Source organism: Crocuta crocuta, unplaced genomic scaffold, assembly GCF_008692635.1.
Source record: "Crocuta crocuta isolate KB4526 unplaced genomic scaffold, BGI_CrCroc_1.0 scaffold102, whole genome shotgun sequence".
NCBI classification, from domain to species: Eukaryota; Metazoa; Chordata; class Mammalia; order Carnivora; family Hyaenidae; genus Crocuta; species Crocuta crocuta.
Window position 1 is genome coordinate 323022 of NW_027530019.1, and position 25398 is coordinate 348419.

The following is a 25398-nucleotide window of genomic DNA, read 5'->3' on the forward strand; positions in this document are numbered from 1 at the left end:
AATGAAGGAAATCCTCAAAGTGATTTTGGGCACATAGGAAAGCTAAGCACCCTTGCAGGAATGCTTTTTTCCCCCCCTCTTAAATAATTAAATATTGTACTAATAAGTGCTTGAAAACCATTTACTGAGTATCTAAGATAGGTGATTTTATGGCAAGACCACACTGCAGTTAGTAAGGTGAAGGATAAGAACAGAAAAGCACAGGTCAAAATCAGCCAAAAACATCTTAGCACAAGAGCTCCATATCAGCAAAGAGAAAAGGCTATTTGACTTTAAATGTAGAAGATAGTTTAATGTAAAATAAGAAAATTGCCTGAAGAAGGATTAAGAGGCATTATACTGTACATTTAGATAGGATCTTGAAATACCACTAAGTACTAATTGAAACATTGCATGGTTCTCTTATTTTTGAGAGTCCTTTGTATTTTCTTTTTTCTTTCAATGTTGTTGGATGAAGATAAATTTATGGGGCATGTGTAGATATGGGAAGTCTTGCTTAAGAAAAATCAGAGTTCTCTCTTTCCAGCTAGGGACTAGGCTAAGAGATGTCTTCTTTCCTGGGAAAATAGGTTTTTGTGGACTTTACCAGTCAAGTATTCTGTGAAAGTCTTAGCCTTTGCCCAAACTATGGCTGTAATGGACTAAGAAATAGTGCCACTGATTTAATTAAGAACTCTTACCTACTTGACAAAATCAACTATTTTTAAAAAGTATTTATTTATTTTTAAGAGAGAGAGTGTGTGAGTAGGGGAGGGGCAGAGAGAGAGGGAGACACAGAATCCACAGCAGGCTCCAGGCTCTGAGCTGTCAGCACAGACCCAGATGCCGGGGCTCAAACTCATGAACCATGAGATCATGACCTGAGCAAAGTTGGATACTTAACCAACTGAGCCACCCAGGAGGCCTAAAAATTATTAATACTAGTTGTGGGAAATGAGAATCACAGATGAGTAAAATATGGAAAATATAACCATATCACTCATTGTTAATATTTTAGAGTATTTATTAAGATTTTATAATATCTATGTATTAATTTGTTATATCTATTTTATCTGTATCTCCCTCCACATATACATCTCTATCAATATCTATTTAGTGTGAAGTACTGCATAGGAATGCAATAATGAGTAAAATATAATCCATGCTTTAACAGCATCTAATGTGTACTTTGAGAGGGTAAAAATATTAATCGTATAATCACACAAATATGTAATTGCCACTGATTGAGTGCTGTGGAGAAAAGTATACAACAGAATGAGATATCATAAGAGAAAATAATCAGATAACTAGGAACAAAAATAAATGACACGATGAGGTATAAAGAATCTTATCAGATAAGTTCTCAGGCAAGAGGGAAAGAAATTCCAGGCAAAGGACATCACCAAGACGCTGAGAGGGAACACGGAGGCTACATCTGATGAACATAAAGAAGGTCAGGTGTTAACCTCTTACTAGATATGTCATTTGCAAATATCTTCTTCATTCAGTAGGTTCTCTTTTTGTTTTGTTGATGGTTTCTTCTGCTGTGCAAAAGCCTTTTAGTTCGATGTAGTCCCTATTGTTTGTTTTTGTTTTTGTTGTCTTTGCCTGGGGACAAATATCCAGAAAAATACTGGTAAGGTTGATGTCCAAGAGATTAATGTCTTTGTTTTCTTCTAGAAGTTATATAGTTTAAGGTCTTATATTCAGGTTTTTAATCCATTTTGAATTTATCTTTGTGTATGGTATAAGAAAGTGGCTTACTTTTATTCTTTTGCATATAGCTATCCAGTTTCCCAACACTACTTATTGAAGATGCAGTGTTTTCCCCATTATCTATTATTGCCTCCTTTGTCGTAGATTAAGGACCATATAACTATGAATTTATTTCTGAGCTCTCAGTTCTATTCTGTTGATCTATGTATTTGTTTTTGTGTTAGAACAATACTGTTTTGAGTACTATAGTTTAATAGTATTTCTTGAAATCTGGGATTGTGATACTTCCAGTTTTGTTCCTTTTTATAAAGTTTGTTTTGGTTGTTTGGGGTCTTGTGTGGTTCCAGACAAATTTTAGAATCTTTTGTTCTAGTTCCATGAAAAATACTACTGGTACTTTGATAGGAATTACCTTGAATTTGTAGATTTCTTTGGGTAGTTTGAAGATTTTAACACTATTCTTACAGTCCATGAACATGACATGTCCTTCCATGTGTTTGTGTCATCTTCATTTCTTACATCACTGTCTTATAGTTTTCAGTGTAGGTTGGAGGGGTTTTTTTTGTTTACTTATTTATTTTAGAGAGAGAGAGAGAGAGAGAGAGAGACAGGCAGGCAGGCAGAAAGGGAGGGAGCCAAAGAATTTGAAGCAGGCTCTGTGCTGTCAGCACAAAGCCAGACACGCAGCTTGAACTCCTGCACCGGAGATCATGACATCAGCCAAAATCAAGAGTCAGACGCTCAACTGACTGAGCCACCTACACATCCCATAGTGTAGGTTTTTTTTTTTTTAATTTCATTGATAAATTAAAAATAAACCTACTGAACGGGAGAAGATATTTCCAAGCTATGTATCTGATAGGGTTAATATCCAAAATATATAAAGAACTATACAACTCTGGGAGCCTGGGTGGCTCAGTCGGTTAAGCATCTGACTTCAGCTCAGGTCATGACTCACAGTTCATGGGTTCAAGCCCCGCATCGGGCTCTGTGCTGACAGCCAGCTCAGAGCCTGGAGCCTGTTTCAGATTCTGTGTCTCCCTCTCTCTCTGACCCTCCCCTGCTCATGCTGTCTCTCTCTCTCTCTGTCTCTTTCTCTCAGAAATAAATAAAACATTAAAAAAAAGAACTATACAACTCAACTCTAAACAAACAAAATTGATTTAAAAAAATGACAGTGGACCTGAATAGACAGTTTTCCAAATAAGACATACAGATGTCCAACAGACACATGAAAAGATGCCCAATATCATTAATCATTAGGCAAATGCAAATCAAAACCACAATGAGATATCACCTGACACTAGTCCCAGCAGCTAGTACCAGTATCAAGAAAACAAGAAATACCAATTGTTGACAAGGATGTGGAAAAGAAGTAACACTTATGCATTATTGATGGGGATGTAAATTGGTGCAGCCTCTCTGGAAAATAGTATGGAGGTTCTCCAAAAAGTTAAAAATGAAAGTACCATATGGTCCAGTAATTCCACTTGTATTTGCCTGAGAAAAATGTAAACACTAATTTGATAGGCACCTCCATGTTTATTGCAGTATTATTTACAATAGCCAAGGATTGCGAGCAAGCTAAGTATTTTGATAGGTGAATGGATAAGGAAAATGTGCATATATACATCATGGAATATTACTCAGCCATAAAAAGGATGAAATTTTGCTATTTGGGACAAGAATGATGGACCTAGAGACTATTATTCTAAATAAAATGTTAGAGAAAGACAAATAGCAAAACTAGCAAATGATATCACCTATCTGTGGATTCTTAAAAGCAAATGAACAAAAACCAGATAAAGATTCATAAATACAGAGGACAAATTGTTGGTTGCCAGAGGGGCGGTGGGCAGGGCAATGGGTAAAATAGGTGAAAGGGATTAAGAAGTGCAAATTCACAGTTATATAATAAGTCATGCGGCTGAAAAGAATAGCACAGGGAGTTTAGTCAATAATATCAGAATAATGTAGACTATACTTATGAGCATTGAGTAATCTATAGAATTGTCAAATTATTATGTTACATATCTGAAACTAATATATGCCAACTACACTTGATTTATTTAAAAAAAATGAAAGGGCAGAGAAACTGGAGCATAGAACATGATGTTGAAGTACCAGGGGCTAGACAATAGTTTCTTTTAGATTGCAATTAATTTTTATCTTTATCATAAAGACAATGGGGAACCATTATATTATTTTAAGCAAAGAACTGGTATGATGAGATTAACTTTTTAAAGAGTCACACTGGTTCCAAAGAGATTAAGGGGGGGGGGGGTCAAAACAGATTCAGGTAGAAAGGTTTGGTGGTTGTGATGGCAGAATATAATAGCTATGATAGCTGTGTAGACCTGGGCACAATGAAGAAAAACAAGAGGCAGACAAATCTGAGAAATACCTAGGAGCTTAAACAGATAGTACTTGCTCATGAATCGGGTGTAGGAATTTAGGGAGATCATTTAAGTTGACTCCTAAGTTATGGCTGGCATAACTCAATAGAGGTTAGTCACTGAGATTGGAAAGAGTCAAGGTATCCAGGTTTGAATGGAAGTTTCTGAAATCAGCTTTGACTATGTTGAGTTTAGTGCTTCAGACGCTTATGTTGAAATATCAGTAAGCAATGGGTATGGATGTTTAGGATCCACAGGCGTGGTCTGTGTTGATAAAATGTATTTGATGGCTTGAGGTCAAATGGTAGTTGAAGCTATGGGTATAGCTGAATGTTGGGGATTTTTCTTCTTTATTTTAAAAAGTGAATTCCTCAAAGTGATGTGCCATCTTCCATAATTCATGTCTAATGAATGTCTAATGAGCTTATGATCAGATGAAGTTTAATTTTTTTTTCTTAGGCGTTTTGAAGACCTATAACTCTTCCTCAAACACTAAAGTTTAGGTATAGGACCAAAGGGATTAAGGTTGTTTTAAGTATTTTAAAATACTTTCATCCTATGCTTACTCTTAAATTTGATTCTCTCTCCTGTGGTGTAGAGGAAATACCATGTATTAGCGATTTGTTACTCTATAACAATCTTAAACCTAAGGGACTCTTTTTCTTCATGCTGTCTGGGAGCCAGTGTATTGGCTCCACAGTCATCAGGATTCCAGTCTTAGAACATGAGTTAGGACCTTAAAGCTGCCTTTTGATCCATGATGGCTGCTACATTGCTAATCCTTAAACCTGTATTACTGAAGCAAATATAAGGCTGAAAAGAAGGGCACTATGTTCACCTACAGCTACAAGAGAAACTGAGAAATGTCCTGTTTTAACAGGGCACTTTACCACTTGAATGATATCTTTTCTCTTCCTCTCTTAGTGAGGAAGAAAGGGAGAAAGAATATGGGCAGGAAACTAGATCCCTCTGCCATAGAATGTGTGAATATTGAGTCTAATTCCAAGCCTTACTGTTAATGGGTTTTGCTACCTTAAAAACCCTTCTGTGAAGAATAAATGTTGAATTGCTATATTGTCCACCTGAAACTAATATTACACTGTATGTTAACTAGCTAGAATTTAAATAAAAACTTGAAAACAAAAAATTTGTGAAGAACAAACGATATATTGTATGTGAAAAAGGTGTTTTGTAAATGTTAAACAATGTTAGCTATTGTTGGTATTTCTAATGTGATTAATTAGCTCTGGGTACTTGAAAAGTAGCTCAATTTTTGTTATATACTATTGAAAGACTACTTGGATTTCAAAATTATGACTCCAGAAATAAAAGTTACGCTTTTAGATGTATGAGTATTCCTTTTGTATAGCACTACTAAAATATAATTTTATATCTTGCTTTCCTATTAACATTACATTCTAGGAATTGTCCCATGTTCTCATTTAATACTCATAACCATCAATTTTAGTGGCTGTATAAAACAACAAAAAAAAACCCTTATTTTGTAAACCTCCTATTTCAGTAATTTTTATGAGGGTAGCAGAAAGCTTGCTTTTCTTGTTTTGATTCATGCATTATTGAATTACTTTAAAATTTTAGAAAAGTGTTAAATAATTTTTTCTTTACCCTCATTTTTCAAGCAGTAGTTTCTTATGATGAGAGTTATTTATNTGTTTGTTAAATTTTAGTTTGTAGCATCTAAAGAGAGGATTTAAGTGTTATGGAACAATGGAACATTTTATTCATGGATTTTGTAATGTTAGATACTTATATTCCTAGAAGAAATTGACCCTGTTAATTTCTTATAATGTTAATGAATACAGTTTGAAATAATTTTACTTAGACTTGATATTTTATTTAAACTGGAGATTGATGTATTATTTACTTGTGGTGTAGTAAGAAGAACATACATATTTTACCATGTGCCATCTTCCATAATTCATTTAATCATCTAAATAACTTCAACATTGGGAATATTATTATTATTATTTTAAAAAATGTTTTATTTATTTCTAGGAGAGGGAGAGAGAGAGAGAGACAGCATGAGCAGGGAAGGGTCAGAGAGAGAGGGGGAGATACAGACTCTGAAATAGGCTCCAGGCTCTGAGCTGGCAGTCAGCACAGAGCCCGATGCGGGGCTCGAACCCACGAACCGCGAGATCATGACCTAAGCGAAAGTCGGACGCTTAACCGACTAAGCCACCCAGGCGCCCCAACATTGGGAATATTATTATCCCTACTTTGCAGATGAGCTACATAAGACAGTATTTGTATCACACTGGAAATTAGTGTTAAGTTAGCTTCATAAACCAAACTGAGTGGCTTCTAAAAAATGTTTTTTAGTAGTTTTTTAAAAAAATATGCTTTTATACTTGAGAGTGAGAGAGACAGAGTGTGAGGGGGGAGGGGCAGAGAGAGGGAGACAGAATCTGAAGCAGGCTGACAGCTCAGAGCCTGATGTGGGGCTTGGACCCACAGACTGGGAGATCATGGCCTGAGCTGAAGTAGGAAGCTTAACGGACTGAGCCACACAGGTGCCCCTAGAAGTTTCTTTCTTTAATACTTTGTAACATTTCATAGGGTATAGAGATGAATTGCTTCCTGAATATTTCAATGAATTCACCAGTAAAATCAAATTCCTTCAGAACTTTTAGGGAGAAGATTCTCTATAGTAATTTTAATGTATTCATAGTTATAGCTCATCTTTACTCCTTCATTTTGAGTCAATGTTGATATGGCAGAAATTGGCTACACTCTCAATGATGCTGGTTTTCTTTCAGGCAACACAGGATGCCTTAGTCTCTGTTCCTCAACCTGCCATGCACTTAGGCGGCCTTGCAATGAGGCCAGTGGAATCTGAATGTGGAAATGACGTATGCAGCTTCCTAGACTGCCTTAAAATGGCCCATGTGATTTCGATGGTTATCTTCTCTTTTGTCTAGATGGCTGAAGTAGAGGAAGAATGCCAATTACTGCTTAAAGAAGAGTTATCCAGGAGTAACCAATCTACATCGGGTTTGCAGTGAGTAAGAAATCAAGCTTTCTTGTTTTGAACCACTGAGATTGCTTGCTACAAAAGCTAACATATTTACCAACTAATATATTTAGTAAATGAAAGTTTGCCAGAAAGATAGGCATTTTATTCACACTTTAATTTTATTAGTGTGGGGTTATACATTTCTTAAAATTTTGTCCTTCTTTTGTTTTTCTTTAAAAAATACCTTTTTAATTCCCAATTTTGCCTATATTTTCATCCTTCACTTTGCTAAAGGTGAGTTAACTTCATTATTTATTTTACTACCTTTTAGTGTGGGTCTAGTTTGGCTTGTACTTTTTTTCCTCCTTCCCTCCCTTCCTACCTATTTAATATTTCCTTCATGGCAGCATATTTGATTAATATGTTTAAATGTTCTATATAAACTTGAGAAAATACATCCATTGTTTAAAATACATAAAAATTTCAAGAGTGACTTAAAAATTATTTCTAATTAAGTATATTATTCAACTGATTATGTATTTTCCATTCTATTTGGTGTGCCAATATGTTTTTAAATTTCATCTAGTGTTTGCTTTGAGTCCTTACTCTTGTGTCTTGGATTTCCTCAAATAATATATATTCACTCAAATAATACATATTTTTAAAAGTTGGTTTATTTATTGTAAGAGGGAGAGACAGATAGAGTGGGACAGGCAGGCAGAAAAGAGGGAGGGAGAGAATCCCAATCAGGATCTTCGCTGTCAGCACAGAGCCTGATGTGGAGCTCAATCTCATGAACCATGAGATCATGACCTGAGCTGAAAGCAAGAATCAGAAGCTTAATCAATGGATCACCCAGGTGCCCCTCAAATAGCATTTTTAATTGACATGTATTTGACATACAATGTGTTAGTCGAAGGTGTACAACATGTTGGTTTGATACATCTGTATATCGCAGTATGTTTGTCATTGTAGCATTAGTTAGTGCCTCTATCATGTAATTATCATTTCCCTTTTGTGGTGGGAATAATTAAGACCTAGTCTTTCAGCAAGTTTGATGTGTATAATACAATATCTTGTCTATAATCACTATACCACACAATAAATCTCCAGAACTTATTTGCCTATTGGTGGAACCAATATCCTTAAATAGCAATTCCATTCTCCCATTCTCCAGCTCCTATTAACTACCTTTTCATTCTATATTTTTATGAGTTCAGCATTTTTTAGATTTCAAATAAAATGTAAGTGATACCTTACAGTATTCATTTTTTTCTCATTTAGCATAGTGTTCTTTCTCAAGGTCCATCCATGTTGTTGTAAATGGCAGGAATTCCTCCTTGCTCATGGTCAAATAATACTTCTGTGTGTGTGTGTGTGTGTGTGTGTGTGTTATGTATACATATACATGTCTTCTCTATCTGTTCATCTGCTGTTGAGCATTTAGGCTATTTTCTTATCTGGGCTATTGTAAGTAATGCTGTAGTATACATGGAAATGTATATCTCTTTTCAGTATCTTGTTTTCTGTGCTTTGGGTATATATCCAGAAGAAGAATTGTTTGGTCATATAGTAGTCCTATTTTTAACTTTTTGAAGAACTTGCACATTGTTTTCCTTAGTTGCTGTACCAATTACATTCCTACCAGTAGTGAACAAGGTTTTCCTTTTCTCCACATCCTTGCCTGCACTTGTTATCTCTTGTCTTTTTGAGGATAGTCATTCTAACCAGTATGAAGTGGTATCTCATACTTGAGATTTGTATTACACTGATGATTACTAATACTGAGCACCTTTTAATGTATCTGTTGGCCATTTGGATGTTTCACCTGAAAAAATGTCTGTTTACTTTCTCTGCCTGTTTTTTATTGGATTGTTTTTTTCTTTTTTATTGAGTTGAACGAGTACTTTATATATTTTGGATGTTAACTCCTTATCTGACTGATGATTTGCAAATATTTTCTTCTTTCAGTAGGTTGCCTTCTCATTTTGTTGTTTCTTTTTCAATACAGAAGCTTTCATGTTTGATACAGTCCTATTTGTGAATTTTACGTTTGTTGATTTGTGTTCTGTTGTCATATCCAAACAATCAACTTTGAGATCAATTTTAAGAGGCTTCTTCCTACATTTTCTTCTTGGAATTTTATGGTATTAGGTTTATGTTTAGGTCTTTGATCCATTTCAAGTTAAATTTTGCAAGTAGTGTAAGATACGGGTCCAATGTCATTTTTCTTTGTGTGCTTCTCCAGTTTTTTTCAGCCACTATTTAAGAGACAAATTCAGGGGCGCCTGGGTGGCTTAGTTAAGTGTCCAACTTTCGCTTAGGTCATGATCTCGCGGTTCGTGGGTTCGAGCCCCGCGTCGGGCTCTGTGCTGACTCCCAGCTCGGAGCCTGGAGCCTATTTCAGAGTCTGTATCTCCCTCTCTCTCTGACCCTCCCCTGCTCACGCTGTCTCTCTCTATCTCTCTCTCCTAGAAATAAATAAAAATATTTAAAAAAAAAAGACAAATTCTGCCTATATTGGATGTTCTTGGCTTTCTTGTTAATTATTAGTTGGCTATATATGCAGGGCTTTAACTATCTCTTCTGTTCCACTGATCTATATAACTATTTTTATCCCTATACCATACTGTTTAAAATTTTTTATTTATTTTTGAGAGAGAGAGAGACAGACAGAGCATGAATGGGAGAGGGAGGAGAGGAGAGAGAAAGACAGTACCATACTGTTTTAGATGCTATACGCTTGTAGTATAGTTTGAAATCGTGAGGTATGATGCTTGTGGCTTTGTTCTTTCTCGTAATTGCTTTGGCTAAATCTGCAGTTGGCAGAAGGAAAGAAATAAAGATCAGAGTGAAAATAAAGAGAGACCAGAAGAGCAACAGTTTAGTTGTGTAAACTAAATATATTATTCTTTCATGAACAAACAACAATAAAAAAATACCCAATTTCTTTAATGATATTTGATTCAAAAATAAATTTAAAAGTAATATAAGGTAATAATACTGATCTCCAACATGGTAGCTATTGTAATAGTAAGAACTGCAGTAATAGCAGTGAAATAATTGTGTGCCTAGACATTTTTGCATTTTAAAGGAGGGTTGCATGGGGTAGGAACAGGGAGAACTCTGAACTCCAGTAATATACTTTTCATGACATTTGAAAATTATCCAAAATAACGAAAATGTGGTTAGGGAAGCCATTAACATTTATGTTGCTTAGAATTGATTAACGTTTGAGAGCATAATTATTTGCAGATATAAAAGTAATAGCATTTTACCAAAATTAAAGCATTTTTTCAAGAGCATTAACCCTAAAATTTAAATACTGGTATAACTTGACTTTTCTTTTAATGAGGATTTCATATCTAGAATATATGTTATTATTCAAATAGAAATAAATGGTTAGAAAGAAGAATCTCTTTAAATTTTTCCCCAAACATGTTTACCTTCTAAAAGATTGAAAAAGTTTCCTCTTCATCCTGAATCCCCATTCCCATTATGGATCCATATCCCCTGGATTGCAACCATCTTAAGATAATTGTATTTTTACCCCCCACATGTGCTATTTTAAAATACATATTTTTCATGAACTGTATGTATTTCTTGATTAATATAAATAACAAGCTCTAGGGGTGCTTGGGTGGCTCAGTTGGTTAAACACCTGACTGGATCTAGGCTGAGGTCATGATTTCATGGGTTTGTGGGATCCAGCCCCGTGTCAGGCTCTGCCCTGAGAGTACAGAGCCTACTTGGGACTCTCTCCTACTCTCTCTGCCCCTGCCCCTCTCTCTCTCTGTTTCTCTCAAAATAAATAACTAAACATTTAAATAATAAGCTCTAGATTTTGTTGTTTCATACTTTAAAAAAAAACCATAATGCATTTTAGGCTTTGTCCCTGTGCCACATGTTTGTATAATTCATCTCAAATATTTAAACCTGTGTGAGAGCTTCTTTGGGATATAAAGCCCATGGAGTAGGACCACTCAGTGCTGCTGTATTGCTTTCCAGAGGGGCTGTGCAAATTTAAACACTCACTGGCATTTTGGACAGGTGAACATCTTGAGAAATTTTTCACAAATATTAAATGCTTAAGAGTTTGAGGTTTTATATATGTTTAAGCCACTTTTGGGATTTTATATTTTTCTAGGAATTTGCTTCATCTATGTATTAGACTTTTCATTTTAGCTTTATTATTACTATACTTATATTATGTCTATATTTCCCCTCTTCATTCTGTATTTCACACAGTAATATCTTCTCTCTTATTTTCTTGGTTAGTCTTGTCAGAGATTTATCTATCCTATAAATCTCGGGGAACTAGACTTTGATAAACCTAGGTTTTGTTAAAGTGTATGGGGTTTTCTTTTGTAGGATACCTCTTGGGTCTCATTTTTTTTTAAACCTTAGTTTTGGTACTTTCTTTTTTATTATGTCTTTGGACTACTCCTCTGCTTATACTCCAGCTTCTTGAGATGGATACTAATATGTTCTATCATTTCTTGTTTTTAGAATAAATATATTTAAGGCTATTGCTTTCACATACAGTCTAACTTGTATTTATATGGTAATTCACATTCAAGTATTTCTTAATGTATTATTATTGTTATTATCATCTCTTCCATAGGCATAGGTAGGTTATTTGATAATACACTAGTTTTCATAAATGTAATTTTCAGCATTCTTTGTTAATAATTTATTCCTACATTTTTATGATTAGGAAATATAGTCATTGTGTTATTGATCCTTTGGAATGTATTAAGTTTGCCTTTGTATCCTGTTACCTATTTTTGTAAATATTCTTCTGCTGAAGAGCAACTTCTATTTCCCACTTGTAGAATATAGGATTATATACATACATATATATTTAATATCACAGACTCATTAATTACGTTGTTGAGATCATTAATGTCTAAGACTATTTTGGAAGGCTTTATGAATTTCTGAGATGGTATCATATTAAATTCCCCAGCCATATTTTCTGGTTTCTGTTTTTTTCCTCTAGATTTTGTAGGTTGTTGCTTAAATATATTTTGATAAAAATAGGCACTTCTAATGAATGTTCATGATAGGTATGTCATTGTCCCTCTTTTTTCTTAGAGATTTTTTTTTTCCTTGAATTTAAAATTGGAATTGCACTGAGTTTAAATCTTGTTTTCTGAATAGCTTCATAACATAGAGGAATTTACTAAATCTAAGCCACAATATTCTTATCTTTACAATGGTTATTGTAATGCCAACCTCTTAATAATACTGTGAAGATTAAATACGTTGATGGATATAAAGCATTTAGAATAGTTACTGGCATATTCTAACACTGAGTGAATGGTACTGATTAGTTATTAAGTATTGAGATCAAGAGAGCACAAAAGAAAATTGAATACTGAATCATTCACAAAAGAAATATTGATACAGCAAATATAAGTAATTGATTCAGTAGGATTATAATGATAAGTATAAAAATATTTTGACCTGAAAGATTTCATATTTTAAATAAAAGGATTCATTACTCCAGAAAAAAAGGAAGTCTTAGAAAGATCAGTAAACTGAACTTTGAATAAATAAACCAAAGGAAACAAACCAACAAACAAAACAAACTCCCCAAGAAATAAATGTGTTAAATTTCTTGACTGGTAGCTCTAAAATAGAAGTTACTTTATGCATATATAAGGATAATGACTATATTTGTGAAAAGAACTATAAATTAATCAGTAGTGAAATTTTAAGTTGAGTATTTTTCTTGCAAATTATCACAGAAGATGAACTCTAGCAACACATAGTCAGTACTTCCCTGTGTGTTAAAAAAGGGAGAGATGAGCCCCAGGGCAGAGTCTTTGGCACAAAAGAGACCCCATTACCAAGTTCTACAGAGACTGCATTACTAGGAAACACCTGCTTTTTAGAGTGCTATCTCTAAACTCTCATAAAGAAGCAGCCCTGGAGAGACACAATTGGCTTAGGTTGCAATTTTTAAGCCCTGAGAGTTTAGAAGGGTAGAAGAAAGAGGAGAGAATTGTTACACAGCCAACCTGTTTGTGCAGGGTTTAACAGTGCTGAGTGGTTTTTGCTGTTATCTAAGGTGAAGGCCATAATTATACTGACTTAGGGTAGAGGCCACTGATGCTGCTAAACATTCTACAATGTACAGGACTGCTCCCTACAACAAAGGATTCTCCTGCCCACATGCAATATTTTTTGCCATTATTTAGTTCTCTTTCCTGCCATCAATATTAAAATGTATGCTATTTATTGCCTCTTATGCATATTTTATTTTGGTTTTGGCTCATAAAGTTCAGATATGCAGTATCTTCTAAGATCTTGTTTAATGACATTGATGAGGTATTGTTCAAAATATTATGTTGGTTCTTTTTTGTCAACTTGATGAGTGAGAAATACTTTGCAATCTTATTATTTCTAGGGAAAGTAAGCATTTCTAAATGTATTTCTTGTCATTCATTAGTGAATTCTCTTCTGTGGATTACTCATTGATAATTTCCCCACTTTTTTTATTGGGGCTTTTAATGATTTGTTTGTATGAGCCAAAATGTGGTTGAATCCATTATTGCGTAATCATATTAAAATAGATCTTCTCTGTATGGCTATTCATTTAACTTGTTCCTTCCATCATAGAAAAATTTTAAATTTTAATATGTTTAAATTTATTAATCATTTATTCTCTCTTCTCTTTCATGCTTTCTAATTCCTGCTTAAGAAATCATTTCTCAATTCTATGTTCTTCTAAAATATTACTGCTTGACTTTTAATTATTAGATGTGAAATTCACCTTAATTTGAGTTTGTTTTTGTTGTGTTGTGTATTGAGACTTGGTTGTATCTATTTCTATATGATATAGAATATATAAATTTATTGAATATATCTGAATGTCTACATTTATTAAAAGCCTAGTCTATCCCACATGATAGCAGTTTCTCACATATTCATAGATATATTTCTTTTTTTTATTTTTTTAAACTTTATTTTTGAGAGAGAGTGTGAGCAGGGGAGGGGCAGAGAGAGGGAGACATGCAATCTGAAGCAGGTTGAAGTCTGATTCTTAACTGACTGAGCCACCCAGGTGCCCCTTGTAGATATATTTCTAAGAAACTTAGAAATAGATAAAGAGACCATGAAATAAACTATGTAAGATCTACACTATTTTATTTACTACGGTTTTATGACAAACCTTGATGTCTGATGGAGATGTGCAACTGGTGGAATGCTTGATTATTCTTCAAAATAGACTTGGCTCTTATTTCACATTTACGAATTTTTATATGAGCTTATAATATATTACCAAAAAAACTGTTGGGTTTTTCATTGGACATAACAAAACTTGTAGATTAATCAGGAAAAAATTGCCATCATTATATTGAGCTTTGTCATCCATAAAGAAAACCTTATTTTCTTTGTGTTATCTTCTAAGCCCTTCTAAGTTTTTGAATTTCCTTAAATAGTCTTATGCCTTGTGTATTAGATTTCTTCCTTGGTTTCTTAGAATTTTGTTGCTGTTATGAATAGGATATATTTTTTATTTTTTCTTATTATATTTTCTAATTGGTTATGAATATGTCCAACCCTCTTTATATGAGGATAAACAAATAAGAATGTGTATGAATCTGGCCAAATCATTTCAACTCTTCAAAGCTCAGTTTTCTTAAATATAAAATTGACAATAAAAACCTATTTCACAGAATATGAATCTTTAGAATTTATCCAAGTGTAGGGTCATGTAGGTGGCTCAGTGAGTTAAGTGTCTGACTTTGGTTCAGGTCATGATCTCATGGTTCATGAGTTCAAGCCCCACATTGGGCTCAGTGCTGACAGCTCAGAATCTGGAGCCTGCTTTGGATTCTGTGTCTTCCTCTCTGTCTTTCCCTTCCCTCTTCTCACTCTGTCTCTTTCTGTCTCTCAAAAGATGAATAATAAAAATAATAAAAAGAATTTATTGAAGTACATAAATAAAGAAAATGATTAGCATGTGGCAATACTTTTAACCTTTTCTACAGTGCTAAATTTTGGGGGTGAATAGCTGGCACACAATGTTACATTAGTATCAGGTATACAGCATATTGATTCAATAGCTCTATATGTTATGCTACACTCACCACAAGTGTAGCTACCATCTGTTACCACACAATGCTATTCCAGTACTATTGACTATATTTCCTATGCTGTACCTTTATTCCTGTTAGTTATTCATTCCATACCTGGAAGCCTGTGTCTCCAGCTCCCCATCACCCATTTTTCTCACTGTCTCACCTCTCTTCCTTCTAACAACCATCAGTTTTCTCACTGCATTTATAAATCTGATTCTAGTTTTTGTTTGTTCATTTGTTTATTTAGATTACATATTTAATACAATCATATGGTGTTGTCTTTCTCAATCTGACTTATTTCACTTAGTATAATACCCTTTAGGTCCTTTCATATTGTTTGAAATGGCAAGATTTCTTTGTTTTTTATGGTTGAGTAATATTTGTGTGTGTGTACACTTTATCTGTATCTATTCATCTATCGATGGACGCTTGAGCTGCTGCCATATCTTGGCTATTGTAAATAATGCTGCAATAAACATAGGGGTGCATGTACCTTTTCAAATTAATGTTTTCATTTTCTTTGGATAAATCTCTGGTAGATAAACAAAGATGTATTACAATTCTAGGTTTCAAGATAGACTGCAAAACTGTAGTAATCAAAACAGTATGGTACTGCCACAAAAAAGGACTCATGGGTCAATGGAAAAAATAGAGGGCCCAGAAATAAACCAGTGCTTATAACAGTCAATTAGTCTTTGACAAAGCAGGCAAGAATATACAATAGGGAAAAGACAGTCTCTTCAAATAGTGCTGGGAAAACTGGACAGCCACATGCAAAAGAATGAAACCGGACCACTTTCTTACACTATCCACAGAATTAAGCCCCAAATTAAGACCCAAATATGAGACCTAAAACCATAAAACTCCTAGAACATGTGTGGTAATTTCTCTGACACTGGCTATAAGATTTTTCTAGATATGTCTCCTGAGGTGAGGAGAACAAATGCAAACATAAACTATTGGTGCTACATCAAAATAAAATGCTTTTACACAGCAAAATGGAAGAAGATATTTGCAAAGGATATACCTGATAAGGGATTAATATAAAAAATATAGAAAGAATTTATACAACTCCACACCAAAGAAACAGATTATCCAATTAGAAATGGGCAAAGTACCTGAAGAGACATTTATCTAAAGAAGGCATACTGATGGCAAATAGACAAGTGAAAAGTCTGCAACATCAGTATTCATCAGGGAAATACAAATCAAGACAACAATGAAGTAACACCTTATACCTGTCACAATGGTTAAAATCAAAAGCCAAGAAATGGCAAGTGCTCATGAGAATGTGGAGAAAAGAGAACCATCATACACTGTTGGCAGGAATGTAACTTGGTATAGTCACTGTGGAAAACAAGAGGTTCCTCAAAAAATTAAAAATAGAAGTACCATATGATCCTATAACATTACATTAAAATTTTTTTAATGTTCATTTTTGAGAGAGAGAGAGAGAGAGCATGAGAAGGGGAGTGGCCAAGGGAGATGGAGACACAGAATCCAAAGCAGGCTCCAGCCTCTGAGGCGTCAGCACACATCCAGATACAGGGCTTAAACTCAAGAACTGTGAGATCATGACCTGAGCCAAAGTTGGATGCTCAACCAACTGAGCTACCCAGGCACCCCATAATATTAGATTTTAATAGACTACTCATCCATCTATTACCATAGCTACAAAAAAATATGAGAATTAACTTAGATACCCCTTTGGTATATAATCATAATATGGCCCAAATTGATCTCTTTGCTTTCTGAGGAGCAGGCATGAGGACCAGTCTTAGAGTAATAAAAAGTGCTCCAGACAATCTATTGGGGTGGGGTAGAAAAAATAGCTTTAGGAGAATGAGCTCCTCTGTATTCTGGGTATTATTAGCTGGCTGATATTAGCCTAGTCATTGCATCTCTGAGTTTCATTTGCTTAATCTTAAGTGAAGAATTTTGATTAAATGATCTGTACATTCCTCTTAGCTCTTAAACTTTATGATCTGTCATATCTTTTCCAGGAAATATCAGTGTAGATGCTTTAATGTATGATAATCTTTCAAACTTGTAGCCTAACTGCCTTTCTGTAAAGGAGGCAAAAGACCGATGTACCATGAGTCTTTTTATTTTACTTTCTCAGCTCAGGAGTTTTGCAGTTTAAAAAACCCAATTACTTAGCTTTGTAAAGTGGTAAATACACCAATTAATAGAGATTGTCAATTGGATTAAAAAATGATGCACATTATATGCTGTCTATAAGTGCCACACTTTAAATATTGTGATATTGGTAGTTTAGGAGAAAAACAGTGGAAAAAAGGTGTACCACTTATGCCCTAATTAAAATAAAGCTACCCGAATATCAGTTATTGTAGACTTTAGATCAAGGAAAACTACCAGGAGAAAAGAGTGACATTACATAATAGAGTTTCAAGAAGACATCACAACAGGGTTTCAGAATATACAGACCAAAACAAAAATGAAAAGATGAATAGAAAAATTCATAATTATATTTGAGACTTCACTTTTTCACAGTAATTAATAGAACAAAGAGAGATGAAATCAGTAGAATATTGAAGATTTGAAGAACACTACCAATAAATTTGACTTGATGGTAGAACTTCCTCCCAGTAGCAGCAAAATACATTCTTTTCTAATGCATTTGGAATACTCACCACGCGTATCTTGGGTCATAAAATAAATACTATTAAATTTTAAAGAAGTGAAATCATAAAAGTATTTTTTAACTAGTAGAATCAAACTAGAATGAATAACAGAAAATATATATGGAAAATTTCCCAAATATTTGGAAATTTAATAAGACACTTAATATGTAACCCATGGATCAAAGAAGATATAAGGGAAATTAGGAAATATTTTTAAACTTAAAAAAATAAAATACAACATATCAACATTTGTGAAATAAATCTAAAGCAGTGCTTAGAAGCAGTATGTAGTATTATTGCTTGCATTTTAAAAGACACATGGTACAAGATCAGAAATATAAGATCTCGTTTTAATTAGAAGAAAAAATGCTCATTAAGCAGATGTAGGAAAATAATAAAGATAAAAACAGAAGACATTGACATTCAAAACAGAAAAAAAATTAATGAATTCAAAGCTGTTTCTATTAAAAGATGAATGAAATAGGTAAATCCGTAGCCAGATTGAACAAGAAATTAAGAGACAAAACATAAAATATCAATATAAAGATTTAAAGAGGAAAAATCAGTATACATATTAAATAATATTAAAGGATAATTAAAGAATACTACAGAAACTTCATTTATAAATTTGATAACGCGAGTGAAATGGAGCAGTTCTTTAAAAGGCACAAATTTAAACTCAAGAAAAAATAGATAACTTTAAAAGTTTTATATCCATTAAGGTAGTTGAATTTGTTGTTGAAAACTTCATAATAAAGAAGAAACCCAGATTGACATATTTTTAGTGTTGAATTGTATCAAATTTTAAGGGAGCATTTAAATCAGTTCTGTATAATCTCTCCAGGAAGTAGAAATGGAACAATTCCCAGCTCATTTTAGCCCATAAATAGCCTGATACCAAATCAAGACATAAACTCTACAAGAAAAGATAACTGAAGATTAATATAGCTCCTGAATATAAATGGAAAAATACTCAACAAGCATGATTCAATGAATTTGTCAAAACACAAATGTTTACCCACAGAGTATATGCAATTTGAAACAGACACGGTGTGTTTTTTAATCAGTAACTAACCATTACTTTCTTTTCCTCCATTTATAAATCTTTGTAAATATACTTCCTGTTTCTAAAAAGTTATTCCTCACATTATGGATTATTTTATAAACTATTAAAGGAGAAAACATCAAGTGAAATATAATGTGCCAATGTTTATAAAATGTATGTTGATTTCAGAGTTGTCATAATGTGGAATTTGTCTCCCATTAAGCCATATATCCTAGTTTTTGATTTTAAGAAAACAAACAGCAGAAGCCTCAAACAGAGAGATCATCGGTCTGTGGAGGGCTGGGAGTCAGAGAGCAAGAGCCAACTATTTCCGACAAAGAACAGGAGTGAAGATGAATGCAGGTAGCACCAGGCAAGACCGTCTCTTCCTGGTGTGTCCAAGAGTACTGCATGTGGTTAATGGGGAAATCAGACAGCCATTCAGGGATGGCTGCTGAGTCCCATACAAATGATTGTTTTTATTATTATTTAAGTGTAAAGATTAAACTTACTCCATTACTTCATGAAAAAGATGGTGTACTAATGCCTTTGTATAAGTGAGAGAAATGGAAAGGAGAAAATCATGGTCGCATCAAACATTTTTTTTAAAAGACCAGATGAAAAACATTAAGCTAGAATTGTCATTTATAAATGTGGTTCATTTAAGGGAAATTCAATATTTAAATTATCCTATAAAGATGAATTAGAGGAGGTTGTGATGGGGACATCTGATTACTTAAATGATCATTCATCAGAGCTCCTTTAAATAGTAAGTGCTCCTCTGTGTTTTAAAGTACTTCATTTTGGCCAAATGTGATTTTCATGTTTCTTTAAGAATTTCTAATATGGGGCGCCTGGGTGGCTTAGTCGGTTAAGCATCCGACTTTCGCTTAGGTCATGATCTCGCCGTTCGTGGGTTCGAGCCCCGCGCCGGGCTCTGTGCTGACTGCCAGCTCAGAGCCTGGAGCCTGTTTCGGTCTGTGACTCCGTCTCTCTCTGACCCTCCCCTGCTCACGCTCTCTCTCTCTCCTAGAAATAAATAAAAAATATATTTAAAAAAAAAAAGAATTTCTAATGTGAAGTCTATCTGTAGATGAGTAACAGAGCTTTGTCTCTGTGCACCTTATCTAGAATAAGAAAAATAAATTACCACACATTTAAAGGATCCTACAGTTTACAGTGATCACTGAGAACTTCAGAGTGATTACTAATTTGGGTATGTAAATACAACAGGAGTTGTGTTTCTGGAGAAACCGTAAAACCTGCAGAATTTAGAAGTATTTCTAAATTACTATCTGAACTTTGTGATGTTAATAAATACACTCACTCAATTCACAACACTACCATTAGCATTTCATATATATATATTTTAAAAGACAAAATTAATAGATCCAATTAAACAAATACTAGAAAAAATTAGCTCATAATCTTTTAAAGTGATCCATATGAACCCAAACTACCATTTCTTCAGATATATCATGCTTCATACCGATGTGCTCCTAAAAAGCTCAAGTCAGTATTTTGTAAAATCACTGTAAGATAAATCTAGAATTAATCATTCAATAAGATAATAAAATCATTTCTAATATTTAGGTTTTATTTAAGAATGTTGCTTGTTTATATGTTGGATATTGTATTTTCCTCGTGGGTCTTAACAATATTTAGAGACATGGAGGTATATAGATACCTTACTGCTTCCTTATTTTCAGTGTCATGATCTTGTAATATGGAGCTGTTTCCGTGAATACAACTCCTGGAAAAAGTTACTGAAATTTTAATGAGACAGTAGAACCATATAATGTGAAAAGCTTTATATCCAGTAAAGAGAGTCTGGGGTTTTTCTTCCTAAGGAATGAAATTATGTTGTATAAATGAAATAAAAAGGCAGAAAATACAATAAAGCGTTGGTTGTGTTCAATAAACATCCATTTATTAATGCATATGCCAGAGGATAGTATTGTACTATGCATTTGGAGAAGTCATTAACAGAGCAGTTGCCTAACAATTTAACATGAAGTAGTGGATGTCACTGCTATGTGTTTTAACACCCAGTAACAGAATGGTTCTGAGAGTCATGATACTATTCACTTCTGTTCTTAACATAGACCGGCTTGTTCACAAAACACAATCATTGTAAGATTCTTGTATCTGCATGTGTATGTTGTCCACTAACAGTTATGACCATAAATTACAATTACAAAGTACTGTTCTACAACCAAGTAATAGATACAGACTTTAAAAACTCAAACCATATAGTTACAGAAAATGCAAAGATCCAAAAACCATTTCATAATCAAAATCCAATCTAGTTATATCTTTATGTACCAAGCTGTATTAAGTTGTTTTCCTATTGTATCTGATGCATTTTGGGCTTACAAATAACATAAATTATAAAATTATAAGCAATTTCTTTAGATCTTATTTTACATTTTTCATTAAATAGATGAAGACATGTCTTTTTGCTCCAGTGCAATATATAGTAATGCTGCATTCAGTATAAATTGTTAAATATTTTTAAAAAGAAAAAAGCATTTAAATGATTGTAGTGCTAAATAAATAAGGAGATAGATAGTCATAACTGTCAGAGGGAAAACACTAACAGTATAGTTTCTTATTATAGGTAAATTTGAAGATACAAACCTTCCATTGCATCTCTAAACCCTCTACCCAAAGACTTTCTAAAGAATGAAATTTGGTAAAGCCAAGACAGTATTAGATGGCAAATGCATCAACTTACCATTTTTACAAATGTGATGTGACCTTGGCAGTTTTAAAGAACAAAGTTTTGTCAATATATCAAACGTTGTTAACAAACTCTATTTAGCATTGCTTTGTATAAGTAAGTTTGCTTTAATAGCATTTCTTCACAGTGATATTTCAGAAAGGTTGGAAACTGGTCAGCATAAAATATTTCCCACCTTTTCTATTTTAATTTGTATGCAAAAATCATCACAATAGATCTGCAACTATAAAATTACAAACTTTTTCTAGAAGTGACTGTATTTCTAGTTATGATAGAAAAAGTTCTTTGTATGACATCTACAATGAAGTAAGTCTAAATAAAACAATTTGGGTAACAAATGCTTTGTAATCTATGGGCAATATAAGCTAATTTAACAAAGACAATGGATGAATCAAAATAACCACCCAAAACCAAAACCTAATTGTGTTTTCAGTACATTTAAAGGATGAGAATTAGTAATGAAATGAAACATTTTAAAACATATTCTGAATATTTCACTTTACATCATAATTTTGGCACTTCATGGAACATTTATTTCTCAAAGACCAGAATTGGTATAAAAGTTCAGCAAGTTTTCCACATACTTTGTGGACACTGAGTACTGGCAAACACTGAAACACAGTGAACTATGAAACATTCCCATGTATTTGCACATGCATGCAGTAGTCAAACAGTTAGTTATAGTTTATGAATTTTTGAAGATGATATCTTGCAGTATTTGTTTCAAGCACTCTCTTCAGCAGATCTTGTTTCAGATTTCAGTCTTACAAATTCTTTAGCCACGTCATCGTTGGTCCTCTGAGAGAGTATTCTAAGGATAGTCAAACCAGTTTCATCCAGGGAGACATTTTTCAGAAGGGGATACCATGCCCCATAGCTTCCCTTTTCTGCTATGTTCTGTAGCCGAATTACCGTCATTCCGATAATTCTATCTTCTCGGGCAAAGCAGTAATCTTTAACTGATAGATGAAGTTCATAGGCTCCTGGCCGATTTTCATTACCCAGAATGCTGTGCGGATTAAAAATGAGAATTCTGAGCAAAAATTTTACTTCACCTAGGGATCAATAAGGTTCTAAAATACTGGTGAAAATTTTATACATTTCTCAGAATACTGTTTGGCAAATAGAGCATCATTGTATTTTAACTCTGATGCAAATGTCATTTACATTTTATTTAGATTGTTTTTACAGATATTACTTAGCAATCTAATTGAAAAATGTCTTTGCCTATATAGAAATAGGAAATCAGTCTGAATACGCTTTACTATCTTGATATTGAGCATATTAATATGGTCTTCCTACTGATACAGGGGTTGGATTAGGGTACTGGGGGCTTGGCCAAGGTAAGAGGTAGTTCTCGCAAGAATTTCTATGCCATTTCAACATCAGTTATTACATTTTCTTTACCTCAGACTTCTAGATACACTATTATGTCCAGGAGCCTTTTCTCTGGGGAATAAACAACACAGACTATCAAGCTAACACAAACAACAAGATTATTCACAAGATGCCAAATGAGATACAAATCCCCAGAGTAAATCAGTTCCAGTGGAGCATGATGCTTCAATGCCAGTTCTTTCTGATGGCAACAGTTAGACACCTGTCAAGTGTGGGGCTGAGGATGTCCTCCACTAATAACAACTTGGCAGTGCAGAACTGAACATAATGAAGAGGGCTGAGAGGTAATACATGGAGAATAATCCCCCCCTGCCCCTTATTTTACTTCATTTTCAGATATCCTTGACTTTGTAATGCATGCACATCTGTTTGTCAGCAGTACAAGCTTCCAAATCCTTTCCTTTTCTGAGTGACTTTTTTTTGTTAGATCACATATTTGCAGAGTCAAACTTTTGTTTCTGGGCAACACTGGTAACTGAAGTGTGTACTTATTTTAGAAACAACCTGAGATAATGTGAAAGAAAATGGAAGACTGATGAGTAAGTATAGAAGAGCAAAAGAAAATAGGAGCCAGATCTTCTTATGAATTAAAATGCATCAAAATGCTGCCTTTTCCCCAGAATCATGGTCTTGGTACCTCACAGTGTCACAGCTGAATGTTGCATGATTCAAGTAATTCCTAGAAAGTTAACATTTTATATAATTTAGAGAGACCGATCTGTGGAATCTTGTGAGCTGGTTTATTAGGAAGTATTGTGGATATGATTAATCTATTAGAGCCATTTTAATAGATGTGGTAGGAAGGCTAAGTTTAATGAGTGGTAACAAAATTTAGTATTTAGAACTCAGTGTGCTGAAAAGTCTCTGGGAAACTCAGAAAGTGAAACAAACCAGCAAAGAACCAAACCAGTGAGAAAGTGTTTTGGTAAGCATGTGTAAACCCCAAGGGTTTGGTGCAGTGTCCTTTCTTCTATGATTGTAGGTCAGCTTGTCTAGATTTATGCAATTACATCTACATGCAGATGATTCTCAAGTTATACCCAACAATATATTTGATACCTCTTCTGGAATGTACCACAGGCATTTCCAAATTAATAGACTTAAAACAGTACTTGATCTCCTCGTCTCTTGTCCCCGCTCCCCCATCTCAATAAATCACTATCTACCCAACTGCTTATGCCAAAAACGTAGACGTCATTTTTTACTTCATTTAGAGCCAGATAATTTACATTTGTCTCAACTGGATATACTTTCCATCCTTCTCCTTGTACTCTGAAGTAGAATGATGACCTGTAAGGATTATATCAGTGAAGTTTCTTCATACTGCGGCTTCTAGTTGGTTTTGGCCAAAAGGGAGGCACTTCAGGAAATCAGAAGTAACGATGAGAATGAGGTCAGAGTCTATTACTCTGGCTTCTTTTGTGTGATGCTACTTCTAGAATACTGTCCCTCCCTGGAAGGCCATTGCTCTTTTTGAGGTGACTGAGGACATTTGAAGTTTTTGTTTTCCCAATTTTAGTAACCAGTCTTCCTCTCCTTCATGTATAGTATAGGTAATAACCTGGCCACTACTGGCCCCAGATTACTATTGCTTATAGTCCTTCCATTCTCATATCCTAGTAAATTCCTTTGCAAATAAGACTGTCCTGAATTATCCTCAATTTAATGTTTTCAGAAACCTAACTTAAATATTCTTTCTTTCATGTGCTATCTCCAGTCGACAGGAAGTTCTATAGATTGTATCTATTTCCAGTGCATACCTAGAATCTTTCCACTTCTTTCCATCTCTCTGCTACTTACTTCCACTTCCCTACTACCATCTGGTGAGTCAGTATTCCCTCTTGCCTGAACTACCACAATAGACTTCTAACTTTTCTTTATGTTTGGTCTTGTTTCCCTATAATTATTATTTTTACACAGCAAACAGAATAATCATTTAAAGATATAAATCAGATCATTTTCTTATCTGAAAATTCTTCAAGGCCTCCTGTTAAACTTGTAATGTAATCTAGTCTCCTTTACTCTGACTGCAAAGTCCTCTGTCCCTGTACTCTGGTCACCTCTTCAAACTCATTTTATCACACTCCCTTGCCCATTGTATACTGTTTCTTAAATATGCCAGGTGTGCTCCCACCTTAGACTCTGCACTAGCAATTATGCTTGGCCTGAGATGCTCTCAACCCACATCCTTGCATGACTGGTTCTCCGCCCCCCCCCCTACAAGTTTTAATTTAAAAGACACATGCTCAGAGAGCCTTTCCAAATACCTAATCTAAGCAGCCAATCAACCAGTCTATTAGATCAGCCTGTTTCAATTCTTTATGTAGTATTCAATATCAAGTGATAACTTTTTATTTGTGATTTGTTTATCATATGTTGCTCACTTCTAGAAAGTAACTTCCATGA

The 25398-nt window shown here is 34.1% G+C and overlaps 1 protein-coding gene across 2 annotated transcripts in view; it reads right to left on the reverse strand.

Moving 5' to 3' along the window:
- Positions 1–20755: 20755 nt before the first annotated feature.
- UNC13C (unc-13 homolog C) overlaps positions 20756–25398 on the reverse strand; it is a 558456-nt gene continuing 553813 nt past the window's right edge. For both annotated transcript variants that reach the window (XM_077764313.1, XM_077764311.1), the window contains one exon: positions 20756–22603. In XM_077764313.1, the coding sequence (XP_077620439.1) occupies positions 22318–22603 (286 nt within the window). In that variant the 3' untranslated portion in view covers positions 20756–22317. The remainder of the gene's footprint in view (positions 22604–25398) is intronic.